A 15,138-nucleotide genomic window follows, 5' to 3' on the forward strand; every position below is an offset into this window, starting at 1 on the left:
TCTACATTATATCTGCAAGCTCTCAGCGCGTCGCACCACCATGTGTTGTGAGCTTGTCGATTGGCTATTGTTGCTTCACGTCACACAAGAATCAATGTAGACCTTTAACCGGTCAACATGGGCCCAGAGTTTGAGTATCTGATCTAGACTCTCACAACAAAGTGTGAATGGGGCTTGATGAGGCCGACATACTGGGATGCATATAATACTGAAGTTAGAGTCTGTCTGTTCATCATGTGATCTCTGCTCTGGATGGTCAGAGTACAGTGGGATTATTATGGCATTAAGCTGGAAGGTCCGCTTCCATTAAAATGATGACTAAATACTCCATGCAATGTGCTCCTCGTTATTACTGCTAATCCAATAACTGGCCTTTAGCTTACCACATGTACACGCATGTTGGATGGACAGCCTGCTAAGCTCTAAATTAACAACATTACATATCCCTTTTTACTTGGCTATAAACATTACATTAAAAGAGGCTTTATTTGACAATGCACTGTGAGCAAAGAAATGTCATTGAGTGTCCAGGAATTATGAAGTATTTTGATCTTGACCATATAGTTATCTGTTATAAAACATTAATTTAATATGTATGGGTTCTTATTCTTAAATATTATAATGCACTATGACTAAGTTGTATTATGCATTCTAGACATGAGCTTCATAGTAAGTGTTGTAAAGATGAAAGAAAGATGTCCTTTATTTGACATTCATGGCTGTAACCATTTCTTCCTCGCCAGGGCAAGCGGATCTCAGCTGTTTTTTTGTTTGTGTATATTGAGTGTAAAAGTGCAGTCTTCCTGTAATGTGTGTTTGTTGTGCGTTGCAGTGATGCGTTCGACTTCCAGTACGGGGCTGTGATTCTCCGGCTGAAAGAAGGCCTCGACGTGTCACACATCCAGGGACAAGGTATGCGCATGCCACGCACGCACGCATGGACGCGTCATTCTAGTCTCTGGCTGCAGCAGATTGGACAACATCACACAAGAGTGTTTATTTCGGGGACGTTGCAGCAGAATCAAACGAGCAGAACGGCTCACTGTGCAGCTGAGATATGCAGTAGTTGACACAAATTGGGGAGGGCAAACCAAGGAGAGTTTTATTATATATAAAATATGAACCTGGGAATGTTTCGTCGAGTTTGTAAAGACTGCTTGGCACCACTTTATGCCGGCACTTCACAAGCTCTTTGTTTTTAGCAGACATAGCCAGACATACTGTATAACCTGTTCATAACCTGATATTAGCAGACACATAACGCATGTCCAGGGGTTTAAAAAATACATTCCTGCCTTTAGGCTTCAATAACAAAGGTTGCACAGGGCACATATGACAAATAACTTAATAGTATGCAAATAGATGACTGAAATATCAAAATAAATGTTGTACAATGGCCACTATAGATCATATTTTATTTATTTGTTAAAAATAATAATAATAGTGCCAATAGCCGATCTACAAGCTGAGCTTGTTGTGAGTTTGTAGAGCTGGCATTTCCACATTTGTTTTTGAAAATGGAAACAATTTTGACAATCATAACATTATCTCAAATAATTGCGATACGGCGATTGGACCGTGTAATAATTGTGACGGGCCTAAACCTGTCATAATAAACCAGACATCTCAAGTACCTGCAGCTGGTCCAAAACGCTACAGATCGCCTTCCAGTGGTGGGATAAATTACTCAATTGTTTTACTTAAGTAAAAGTATAAATTGTGCACTGTAGAACTAAATCCGGAATCCAAAATGGGCTTGAGTAAAAGCACATTTTAAACCAAAGTGCATGGGTGCGTGCGGGGGCGGGGCCCTAGAAACCGGGCCTAACAACCAGGTCCCATTTTGAAAATGGAACATAGCGAGGCCTTCTTATTTATATATTCTTATAAAATGCCTTAGAACGAGTATACTTGTCCTGACTAGCATCAAATGTGTTTATTGCACTTGATCGTCTAATGTGTTTTAATGATGTACATATTTGTCTATGCGCCGCTGGGCGCTGTTGATGCTCCGTTTGTCTCAACCCTGTACAACAGCTTCTGTTGTTTTTAAATGTGCTATATAAATAAAGTTTGATTTGATCTCCGCCCTCTAGATGAGCTGCTGTCGACTCAGGAGAAGTCGTCGGGCATGAAGGACGTGGTGGTCTCCATCGACATGAGCAAAGACTCGGACGGAGACTCGTCCAAGCCCTCGTCCAAGGCCGCCAGCGTCCAGAACAGCCCTGCCACTCAGAAAGGTCAGCGTCAATCAACACATCTCCACAGAATACTTCCACAGAAAACTATGACGAAAAATGTAAAACTGCAAACTATAATGACTCAATATATATTACCAGTAAGACGCGCAAACGCGGGAAGCGAACGCAGCTCGTACATATTTGGGTTTTGGACGTATAGCTGCTTTGGGGACTGCTTTGGGATAACTATGGTTATGGCTGAGTCATGGTGACGTAATCACTCAGCTCCATATATGGGCACAAAAGCGGGACAGACAGACACACAGACATGATCTATGGTTATGGCTGAGTCATGGTGACGTAATCTCTCAGCTCCATATATGGGCACAAAAGCGGGACAGACAGACACAGACACACAGACAGACAGACATGATCTGCTAGGTCTCATAGTAAGTGCTCATTGCATTCGCAACAATTTCGTCAACAGATAATAACTAGACTAAAATGTTAGGGAGAGACTACAGATCCGGTAGAACTAAAAGAAATGTCATTTTATTTTTGGTTGGTCTGAAAATAGCAGATCTACAAGCTCACACTTATTGTGAGCTTGTATTCGGCTATTTCCAGCATGCACCCAAGTGATCTGCCATTACGACACCATGTGATGTGGTTTTTACCGAAATCTTTGCTTCTCGGGGTCCCTGGAACAAAATATTTTTAGGCAAAATACATCCTACTTGACATGAAAATGTTTGAGCACCACTGACATAGAAACATGTGTTTTTCAGAAAACTGACATGATTTAGAAGACATTTGTAGAATCTGGTCTCTGATATTGAGTGGATTACTTCACTGGTTTAGGGTCCACATTTTTATGTCAATACTTTTGTACTTTTTATTTATTTATTTATTTATTTGACAAGGGACAAAGCTCATTAATCAACTAAATGTCAGTTTTCACATCAATGTAAATGGGACAGAGTTAGCCGAAGCTAAATTTCAAGTACATTTTGAATTTCTGACTTTTACTTGCAATGGAGTACTTCTATATAGCAATATTGGTACTTTTACTTAAGTACAACATCTGAGTACTTCTTCCACCACTGATGTGTATTGCAGCCTTCATAATATGGGCAGAAACAAGCCACCTTGTGGTAGGCTAGTGATGTTACACGCTTGATGGTTACAACAACAAATCTGTGTCGATAACGATGCATACCAAGCGATCTCTTAGCCAAGAAATCATCTGTATAATTTGCTCCAGCTATTTTGGTTTTCAATTACTGACACAAATGAAGTTTGTAGTAGCACAACAACAGCAACTTATTTTGATGTTTGGGTTGTAATGTTATTAATCACTATATTCCAGGTAGGAGAAAGCTGTTTAGACCCTTCAAGAACAATGGCTTCCCTTATTCCAACTCTCACACGCACGAGCGCACGCATTCTTACACACACTCACTCTCACAAACGCAAGCTACCCGAGAGGAAGTCGCCTCTTGTCACCCGTGACCCAAATAGTCCCACTGGGGGGGAGTGAGTGAGTGAGTGAGTGAGTGTGTGTGTGTGTGTGTGTGTGTGTGTGCGTTCTTATAAGACAGTAGAAGTCAACAAGCAGTAATTTATGTACGTACGGCACTAACCACGCAAAAACGGCGAACAAATAAACACAGGTCAGTTTCCCAGGCGGTCACACGGTCAGCTGGGGAGTGGATTGTGTCACTGTAACTGTCGGGCGGAAACCTCTTATCTACTCTAAATTTTATCCCACATTTTATCCCATTTTTTTCACCCAGTGTCAATTGTCTAATGTAATCCTGGGCACTACACTCCCTCTGCCAACCTGGTGAGAGCAACGGACTGACCTCATGCTTCCTTCAATGCATGAGGAGTCCAAGCCGTTTCTTATAGCCTGACAGGGGGGAGTTTCTCCGGGTTGGACGTAGCGCGTGAAAATAACACGTTATTCCAACCAGCTCCATCAGATGCCCCGGCTGGCCAGGGCAGTATAGAGACCAGGATTACTGCATGTTTTTTGGGAGGGTACCTACCCTAGGGGACACTGGGAGAACATGCAAACTCCACACAGAAAGGCTATCTCCATACTACAGTAGCAGGTCCACAAGATCAGCTTTCTTTGAAAACGATAATTTAAAAAGGAAAGATATTGGACAAGGTTTCTATCTGACAGCGACCATACAGTATGTTGAAGCACACTTCTCGCCTCCCAAACTAGTGGTGGTAAAAAGTACTGACATTTTTACTTTAGTAAAAGTATCAATTCTGCAAAATAAAAATACTTTATATTTAAAGTAAACGTCTTGAATTCAAAATGTACTTTAGTAAAAGTATTGTCATCAAGATATACTTAAAGTACCAAAAGTAAAATTACACATTGTGCAGAATGTCCCATTTCGGGTTTTCAAACATCTTTTGAAAATAGCCGATCTACAAGCTCACAATGCATTGCACAGCGACACATTTGTGAGCTTGTAGATCAGCTATTTTCAAATGGCCGAAATATAGGGCTGATGTGGTTTTGTAATCATAATCAAAATCTATAAAGTAACTAGTAACTAAAGTTTTCAAATGAATGTAGTGGAGTAAAAGTATAATATTTAGATCCCAGATGTGTGGTACAAATAAAAGTATTGGTAAAGTAAAGTGCAAATACTTCTAAATTGTACGTAAGTACAGTACTTAAGTAAATGTACTTAGTTACTTTCCACCACCACCTCCTAAACTAGGGCAGTAGTTGCAGTGGATTCGTTGGCCTTAGGGGAAAATGGTAATCCAGATTACAGGGAAAAGAGAATCTTAATTTCCACACATTGCGTCGACAGCACTTGTGTAATAATGGTTGTGTAATGTGGTTTAATAGCGTAACAACTTCAAAACCTAGCGCCCCCTATATTCTGGGGGCAAGCATTCGGTTGAAATGGCTCATAATGCGTCTTGTTTTGTTCTTTTCTTGGTTTTTTTGGCTTGATTTTATATAAAGACAAAATAGGGGGCTTTGTATAGACCCCTGTGGGACTCAACAACATATTAGGGTTTACACCTGGTTAACAACAACTTATGTCTTCAATAGTTTTAGCAGTGAAACACATCAGGAAATCAATGGAGCATTGCAGCCAACTAGGACTTGTGTACTACCGGTCGCTATGTTAAGCCTGATAATGGGTTTCCTATCTGAAAGCTGTTGTACCCACTGCACTTCTTTATTTAGTGTTTGCAGAGCAGAGCTGTATTTATATATATTTTTTTTACAATAAATTATATTTATATCAGTATGTTCTGATGGTAATCACTGCTGAGGAGCACTGATTCCCAAACTTTTTAGCCAGTGACCCAAAAGAGACGTTTTGATGTTTGCCGGGAACCAAACTAGTGAAACTAGGAGATCACAACGCACTGCTTTGTGCCATGGTGAACTTGTAGATTTCCTATTTTGACTATTTCTTAAACATTTGTTTTCTAATTCATTAGAATTTCTTATATTTCTTTCTTTCTAAAATGAAAAATCGTTGCATTGATTCCTAATAATAATTAGAAACAATGTAGGAAACTAAATATATAGGGACATTTATTCGTGACCCATAAAAATGTGTCTGTGACCCACAAATGGGTCCCGTCTACTCGTCTAGGGATGGAGCTCGTTAATTCTTATTGATAGCGAGCACCTTATTGATCAGGCTTAACGAGCCGGTTCTTATCGATCCCAGTGTTTGGGAAACAATGCTATAGAGTTGGTTTGTTTGGTAACGGTGCTCTCTCCTGTCTCTCCATCTCTTTAGTAAACAGTGCTACAGAGTGTTGGTTTGTTTAGTAACGGTGCTATATAGAGTGTTGGTTTGTTTGGTAACGGTGCTGTATAGAGTGTTGGTTTGTTTGGTAACGGTGCTATCTCCTGTCTCTCCATCTCTTTAGTAAACGGTGCTACAGAGTGTTGGTTTGTTTGGTAACGGTGCTATATAGAGTGTTGGTTTGTTTGGTAACGGTGCTATAGAGTGTTGGTTTGTTTGGTAACGGTGCTCTCTCCTGTCTCTCCAACTCTTTAGTAAACCCCAAATAAATTACGGAGGTTGCAATACCAATTTTTATCCAATCAGGAGAGAGAACTCATGCAGGATGAGAGATTCGGGAACTGATGATGAAACGAATACATGAGCAAACAAAATTTAAACTGGACTGGAACACAAGCTGATTTAAAAAAGAATCTTTGTGGGATTCCTTAAAGAAATTGCAACCCACCTGAAAATGAATTTTCCGTTTACCAAAGCAGTGGAGACAGACACAGAGAACCCTGTTACTGAACAATCTCATTGCAATGACTTACCATGGACCCTGAGGCAAATTCTAAAACAATAATATTAATAATAAAAATACTTTTTCGTGCCAAGGACCTACAAAATGATATCTTCTATGTTTGTTCTCAGAATTCCGACCTTTTATCTCATAATTCTGAGCGCTTGTTTTTCTGAAACAGAGACCATAATGCTGACTATGTTCTAAATGTGTTTTTGTTTTGCTTCCATGAGAAAAGACGCACGTCAGTGGAGTTCAGAGTTACAAAGTTAAATAGATTGTTGGAAACATTCTTCAATTATCTCATCTGAATGATCAAATCCACACTCTGTGTAGACGGATTGAATTAGCCATAACCATTTCAGAGAAAACCTTCTCTCTCTCGCATTGCCTGCCTATTGCCAGTTTCATTGCATTTTGCAGATGAACAATAATAATGGACTTAAAGGACAACTTTAGTTTTTTTCAACCACGGTTCATGTTTTAGGTTATTAGAGAAAGTAAAAGATGAGCATCAATTTTTTTGTGACCAGATGTAATTTTGTGGGGTCTGGTAGGTCTATAGTAAATAATAAAAAAATAAATTGCTATTAAAGTTATTAAGTTAATGTTCGAATGGCCCCTGTAAAGAATAGCTAAAATCACTAAAATTAAAGAAGGCAGCAAATGAAAAAAAAAAAAACACTCATCTTTTACTTTCTCTAATAACAACCTAAAACATGAACCTTGTTTGAAAAAAAACTAAAGTTGTCCTTTAACTTATTAAGACCTACAAATGCCTTCTAAATTAGTAGTCCTCAAACATTTTCGTAATTCAAAATCGTTCAACACTTTCGAGATTTTTCTAAAATGTCCCAAAATAGTAGATGTACAAGATCGCAGCGCGGCACGATGTGACACGCTGTGAGTTTCTAATAATAATTACTTTTTTTTAATAGCCAACTATGCTACAATCTCAAATGACTATTTTGTATTTTTTTAATTTGTATTTATTTTTTGCCAGAAAATATATATCACTGGTTGTGTCTAAGCAAACCATAAGCCCCGTTCACACAGGAATGCCACCACAGAGTAAAGTAAAACCCTCTTCTTTATCACAGTGTGTCTCAGGTACGGCATCATTTTCACTCCATCACACAACAGAATTATCGCTCCCCGAAAATACCTGATGTACAGTTTGATTCTGAAAAAAATCTGCTTCATGCTTTGATTCCCAGTCTGGATTGACGAAGCAGGTGTTCTATAAACTCCAGCTTGTTCAGAATGCTGCTGCCAGAGTTTTAAAACTTAAACCCCCAAAAGTTTGAACACACATCTTCTCTTCACTGTCTCCCAGTGAAACAAAGAACTGTTTCGAGCCACTGAATCGAGCCAACGGCTTGGCTCCTTTCTACTTATGTGTCTTTCTACATGCATCACTCCGTATACGACTACACTGATCTTCAGATACGTTATCCCTCTAAACACAGAATAAACTCTAAATCAGGTTCAGGTGGTCTAGAATTCCATAGAGTGAGCACCATAACCTAAGACCTGAAGGCCTGCTAAAACTGTGTCAGACTAAAAAAAACGATATATTTTCACAGGCTTTTAGCTAGGCTTTTGTATTGTACCATTTATTTATTGTAATAAAGTAATCATTGTAATGTCGTCTTTTGGACATTGTGAATACTTTCATTGTGAAGTAAATGTTTTGTAAGACGTGCTATATAAATACATTTGTCTTGACTTGCTCATATACAAGAGGCTTCTATGCTATAGGTACTTTCGGCACTCAACTGTCATACGATGAGTTTTAAATCAGGTCTAAAAGGTGGATGGAGAAGGGGTTTCTCTAACCGAACAAACTCTGTGAATTTGCCCTTCGCTAAATCCCACCCCAAAAAGCGCTTGTCCAATGCCAATCCAAATAGTTTAGCAACTGTTGCTATGCAGGTCAAGCTTTCGCCACCTCATAGCTGTCAATGTTATTTTGCATGGTTGTGTTGTTGAACACATACACAACTTTTAAATTTATATGGCGTAATTACGTAATTTAACATGCATCTCTATGGGGGAGAGGGCAGCTTGTCCTGTCTCCTCGCTGCTAACTTGCCTATTGGACAAGGACCGGTTGGTGAGGGACTTGGCGAAGGGCTAATTCTGATCATTCATTCATTCCTAAGCGCTTCAATTCATTTTAATTTATTTGATTCTAAACATCTTTCTCACATTCCCCAGATGACGAGGACGAAGGCAAGGCCCCGACCCAGCCCCTGTTGAAGAAAGGCAGGACATCCCTTTTTGTTTTTTCTCTCCTTTTCATCATCTTAGATCAAATCTCCTTTGAAATCTTTTCCCTCCTCCTGTGTTTTTTTTGGGGTTTTCTTTCTCCACACTTCTCGTCTTGCTTAGCTTTCGCTGTGACGTCTTTCCCGGACACACACACACACACACACACACACACCCTTTGTGTTTCTCCCTCGTCACCATTGACGCCATCCTCCTCTTTTAATATGAATGGTGAATTCGGGTGGCTTTCTAACATCTTATACCCCCCCTTTTTTCTTCTCTTTCTTGGCATCTACCTCTTTCTCTCTCTCTTTCACATGCTCAACATTTTCCCGCTTTCTTGCCATCTACCTATCCTCCTGTCCATAATATAATCCAGCTTCAAGCTCTATTCCCTTAGGGTGTGTGTGTGTGTGTGTGTGTGTGTGTGTGTGTGTGTGTGTGTGTGTGTGTGTGTGTGTGTCGGTCAAGAATTTCTATATCGGTGCATCCCTATTAAGTACTACTGTTTAGGTTCCACTATGTGCCTTCCATTTTACAATGGAATACTCTCTCTCTCTCTCTCTCTCTCTCTCTCACTCTCTCTCACATCTGTTCTCTCTCTCTCTCTCATCTGTTCAACATCTGTTTCTTGTCTCTGGAGGTGACTCTGTTATGCTGTTTTCCTTGCTCTGATGTCGTTTTCTTTCCTCCTCCCTTGCAGCCCCTTGCGGACTAGCCCGGCTGTCTCTCTAACTTCTCTGTTCCGTCTGCACTCTAAAGTAAACCGCTGCTTGAACTCCTGAGTGCACAAATGGATCAATTTTTAAACTCTATTCACAATAAAGATGCACTCAGTGACTTTCTTGTTCTACGCCTGGATTTGAACCTTTTTCCTACAATATCTTTGGTATTTCCCCTATGTTTGTTCAGCACTGGTGCCCCAAAATGATATATAATACATTCATAATTTTAAGAACAATGACTATATATTCAGGAAAATGGTAAATCACATTGGTTTTCCATCGACCATAATGTAGCTTTAGCAGTTTTGCGCTAACCCTTTTTTATGGTCTGTGGGAAACTCGGCCAATGGCGCTTGGATTGGTTCTCTGGGTCCTTGGGGGGTTTCTATTCATTTGAGGGTTCCTTGACATGAGAAAGTTTGAGAACCTCTAGGAACCATTATAGGGGAAACACTCGCTTTCTGCTCTCTGCCTCTATCTCTGTCTTCTCTTTTTCATGTCTCTCTCTGTGTGTGTCTTTCTCTCTTAAAAATGTCTGCCGTAAAACAACTCTCCTTGGCAAACTAAAGCATCGTTCTCTAGTCACAGATACCGTAATCACTGGTGTTGGCTTGCTGTCTAAACCGTTATGTTGTGTGTGTGTGTGTGTGTACGCACTCCAGACAAGAAGAGCCCCACGGTGATGCTGAACGTGTCGGACCAGAGGCTGCTGGAGGCCAGCCAGCAGTTCCAGAAGAAGCAGGGCAAAGGAACCGTGGACGTGTGGTGGCTCTTTGACGATGGAGGTCAGACTTCAACTGCTTTGATTAAACTCCTGTAGTCCCTAGGTGCACGGTTGGCAAAAGTGCCTTTCTGTGTGGAGTTTGCATGTATCCCCTATAGTAGGTACCCTCACAAAACACATGCAGTAATCCTGATCTTTAAACTGCCTCCCCCTGGGGCGCCTGATGGAGGGGAAAGGAGCTGGTTGGAATAATGTGTTCCACGTGCTACGTCCAACCAGGGAAACTCCCCCCTGTCAGGTGAAAAGAAGCGGCTTGGACTCCTCTTGCATTGAAAGTCAGTCCGTTGCTCTCCCCAGGTTGTCGGAGGGAGTGTAGCTCCCCGGATTACACTATACAATTGACACAAAAAATGGGTTACAAAAATCGTGGGATAAAGTGGGGGAAAAACCCGCTTCGCCAAAAATCAGCAGATCTACAAGCTGTTTTTTCACTAATGTTTTCCACCCAGAATATGGACGCTGGGGTTCAAGTGGTCAAGTGAATGATGTTTTTTTTTTGTGTGTCCTCACGTCAGGCCTGACCCTGCTCATTCCGTACCTGCTGACCAATAAGAAGAGGTGGAAGGACTGCAAGATCCGCGTCTTCATCGGAGGCAAGATCAACAGGATCGACCACGACCGCCGAGCGTAAGGAGCACATTAGCGCATCCCCATACTATTACTCGGTGGTGGATAGTAACTAAGTACATTTAATTAAGTATTGTACAATTTTGAGATTTGTTTATATACTATAAATTTAAGTATATACTTTAATTGAGTATTTTCCAATACTTTTACTTCTACTCCACTACATCTGAGGCAAATATTGTACGTTTACTACACTATAATTATTTGAAAACATTAGTTAATAGTTACTTTTATTATTATTATTATTATTACAAAACATGCATTAACACTAGCATGACTAGTAAAATGAGACACAAGTAGCATGTGCTTAAATTCATATTTAGAAAATGTTTCAGATGTCAAAAATGTCTGAGATGATGGAATGGTGAAGGATGATGATGGTCATGAAGGGAACCTTCTGAAAGCTTCATGGGCAAAGATAATTAACTTCAAAATGACCTCTCAGACATGCTAGTGTAGATTTCGGCCATTTGAAAGTAGCCGATCTACAATATGTACAAGCTCGCAATGCGCTGCGATTTGGCGCATTGTGAGCTTGTAGATCTGCTATTTTCGAAAGGTTTTAATACATTTTATAACTTGAAATGGGACAATCTGCCTAATGAGTACTTTTACTTTTGGTACTTTAAGTACATTTTGATGCCAATACTTTTGTACTTTTACTAGAGTACATTTTTAATTCCGGGCTTACCGAGTATTTCTACAGTGCAGTATTGATACTTTTCCTCCATTAAAATTTTTTTTAGTACTTTTGTTCCACCACTGGCCTGCATCACACTCCTCCCTGCGAAATGTCTGCCGATCGAGGCTTTCCTTTTATTTTCTTCTGTAAATCTGGCCAATTGCGTTTGGATTTTAGCTGCCCTCATATGTGATTGATTGATCCGTTCAGTTACATGATTCGTGCCAAATCAAGTCAGTCGATTGATCAATTCACATTTAATTTGATCGGAACTTTATCAATCCCTGATCGAATGAAGCCAATAATGGAAGCAAAGTGCTATTCAGTGAAAATAAATCTCACTCTTTCCTTTGTGTACCGAAACGCGCGGGCACGCACACACAATCACACACAAACACACACACACACACAAACACACACACACACACACACACACACACACACACACCCTCTCACATACACACACACACACACTCTCTCTCACATGTCAGCCACAGCTGCCAGGATAATATTACGGCTCAATTTTACTTTGTTGCGTGTGGTGTAGATTTACAAGGTCACAACGGCAATGAAACATGTTTTCATTTTGTGAAATGAAACCACATTTACCCGTACAGGTCCATTCGGGTTTTACACTCAAGAGTTACATTTAACATCTCCATTATTTAATTCACAAGAAGTCCACACAATTGGAGAATGTAGAATAATTGTTGTTTTGATCAACATTTGCCCGTTATCTCTCCTGTGGTACCACATCAATACAGCATGGAAGTGTGGACAAAAGGTTTTGGGTCTGTGAGTCTAAATCTCATCAAATGGTGGTCCGTGGCTCAAATGCCTAATAAATAATGGACCTTGACGTGAAAAGGTTTGAGAACCACTGGTCTAAACATTATTGGATCATTCCTGGATGGAATCGGACCGTTTTTTGCAGCATTGCGATGAAATGCGTGCATCTTGGAGGCCGTGGGCTCTAGTCTGTGCTTCAGGCGATGATGTTGTTTTAGAGACGGACGGCCTCTTTGTAGCAGAGAGCACAAGGAAATCACCCTGATCCCAACAAGACATTTGGCTCACATCTGCACTGCTGAAATAACTCCGTTTGAAGGGGCTTTTGAGGGTCTGATTCTGTGTGATTTCCTGTTTGAGGGGTTAGAAAGTAACCAAGTACGGTACTTGAGTACAGTTGTATTGTTTAGTGTATTATTGCTTTACTTGGGTATTTCCATTATTATTATTTTTATTATATATTCTTTGATTCTACTCCACTACATCTAGGAGGCAAATATTGCACTTTGTAGTTACTAGATTTGGATTAAACATTCATCAAACTGATCAAGCTCACAATGTAAGAGTGTATTCATGTAGATCTGCACTTTTTCAAAATAATTTGGGGTGTGCAACAGTCTTCATAATGCATATACTTACTTACACATAATGCATAAAACGTAAAAAGGTATTCTTTTGGTTCTACTTTTGGTGTGTGTGCGTGTGACACACACACACACACACACACACACACACACACACACACACACATATATACATACACGCATACGTGTGTGTGTGTATGTATGTATGTGTATATATATATATATATGGATTAAGAGCGTCTATTAAATGCCTAAATTGCAAGCATATTTCGATTATCGTAATAATGTCGCAATTATTTTTGCCACAATAATGGTGACATGCAATTGGCATAATATTGTTCCATCCCCAATTGCTATTTTACTCGATTAAAACAGAGTACTTCTTCCATCATGTGTGAATGTGTTGTTCTTTCTGTATGCAGGATGGCCACGCTGCTCAGCAAGTTCAGGATCGACTTCTCCGACATCACTGTCTGTGGAGACATCAACACCAAGCCCAAGAAGGAGAAGTAAGTGTGTGTTCAGTCATTCAGACGACCCTGAGTCCTGCCTAGTGTCAAGGTCTTGAGTTCAGACAACCCTGAGTCCTGCCTAGTGTCAAGGTCTTAACCCTGAGTCCTGCCTAGTGTCAAGGTCAACCCTGAGTCCTGCCTAGTGTCAAGGTCTTGAGCTTTGCTGCAGAGGCGTTTGCACCTCTATGAGGTGAGTTTTAACCGGCAATGTCGGGAGCCACGGGTGCGTCTTAACCAGCCACGCATGTAACGGACTGTTGCAACGTATGCGCCCCCTGTGACCTGTGGTACGTCCCCGTAGAGGTCCACTTTTCCAGTGTTATTCGTGGCATTCACGGCCATTTCAAATCATGGAAAGGGATAGGCTCTCCTACTAGTTGTGCTGTAAGCGTGCGTCCATTTGTCAGCCCCATACAGCAGCACTGGCTCCACTGTAGCTACGATCGGGTCAAAGCTTTTGTGGTTGTAACTTGTAACCTCCTCTCTCTCTCTTTGTGTCGTCAGCACGGCAGCGTTTGAGGAGATGATCGAGCCGTACCGCCTCAAAGAGGACGACATGGAGCAAGAGGCGGCCGAGAGGCTGAAGAACAGCGAGCCCTGGAGGATCACAGACAACGAGCTGGAGCTCTACCGCGCCAAGGTCAGGGCCGTCACCATTACACATTTAAAATGGATGGGAAACACTTTGGATGACATCCCAACCGTAAATGACATTGAATGTTGCTCAATAGATGCTCCCAGGCTGTAGACTGGTGCGCTCTGTTAAGAAACGATTAATGTTCCGTCTTTTGATTAATCTCCGTCCTGGGCGATGAGCGTAATTATTTGATAGGGCGGAGATCTCCGTCTCCGCTTGGAGTGTTAACTAGGATTTACAACCCTTGTGTCTGTTTGGACACACCACTGCTTGTCGGTAAAGTTATTTGAAGCAGACAACTTGACATACTGTACAACTGCATCTAAAACATATTTTTTTGTCCTTTCAGACCAATCGCCAGATCAGACTCAACGAGCTTCTGAAGGAGCACTCGAGCACGGCCAACCTCATCGTCATGTAAGATCACCTACTGTACCTCCTGTGCTGTACCCCTCTTCTGACTGTTTTATGTATTTATTATCACCTACTGTACCTCCTGTGCTGTACCACTCTTCTGACTTTGTTTTATTTATTAGACATTAGGGGGGCCCGTGTCTACAGGGAACACCTTTTGGGCTGAGGGGAGCTTTGGATATCATGCCCACAGTGTTTTGGATATCATATTCTATCCAGTGCTTTGGATATCATATCCTATCCAGTTCGCACACACTGTGACTGTGAGGCCCTCTCTGCCAATCAACCAACAAAGAAATGTGTCCGTGGCTAGACTTGGTCTTGTCCGTGGCAAAGTTTTAGATTTTTACACACCATTATAATGTTCTTGTTTTGATCATAAGACTTAATTTACTGAATGTCAATAATGTCATGTCAGGCTTTCTTCAGAATATGTATGCCACTGATTCACTGACACTATGCCATTTGAGTCCATTAGTAATAGCAGATCTCAAATGTTTTATTTGCAAGGACCCCCGTAACTCGTGTTACTGTACAAATGGAACCAATTGGTCCCATGTTTACAAACTGTACTGTACATGCTCAAGCCCTTTTTCTGCCAAAATAATTTCTGTTCAAGAACTGG

At 40.8% G+C, this 15,138-nt stretch overlaps 1 protein-coding gene across 1 annotated transcript in view; it reads left to right on the top strand.

Annotated features, from left to right (window-relative positions):
- The window catches only part of slc12a2 (solute carrier family 12 member 2), a 73,622-nt gene that overhangs the window by 52,762 nt on the left and 5,722 nt on the right, over positions 1 to 15,138 (top strand). Inside the window, exons 20-27 of the mRNA XM_080756084.1 lie at positions 833 to 912; positions 2,097 to 2,240; positions 8,709 to 8,756; positions 10,147 to 10,269; positions 10,784 to 10,895; positions 13,373 to 13,459; positions 13,967 to 14,102; positions 14,449 to 14,516. Of these exons, the coding sequence (XP_080612210.1) occupies positions 833 to 912; positions 2,097 to 2,240; positions 8,709 to 8,756; positions 10,147 to 10,269; positions 10,784 to 10,895; positions 13,373 to 13,459; positions 13,967 to 14,102; positions 14,449 to 14,516 (798 nt within the window). The remainder of the gene's footprint in view (positions 1 to 832; positions 913 to 2,096; positions 2,241 to 8,708; positions 8,757 to 10,146; positions 10,270 to 10,783; positions 10,896 to 13,372; positions 13,460 to 13,966; positions 14,103 to 14,448; positions 14,517 to 15,138) is intronic.

This window comes from Protomyctophum bolini, assembly GCF_963924005.1.
Source record: "Protomyctophum bolini genome assembly, chromosome: 22".
NCBI lineage: Eukaryota > Metazoa > Chordata > Actinopteri > Myctophiformes > Myctophidae > Protomyctophum > Protomyctophum bolini.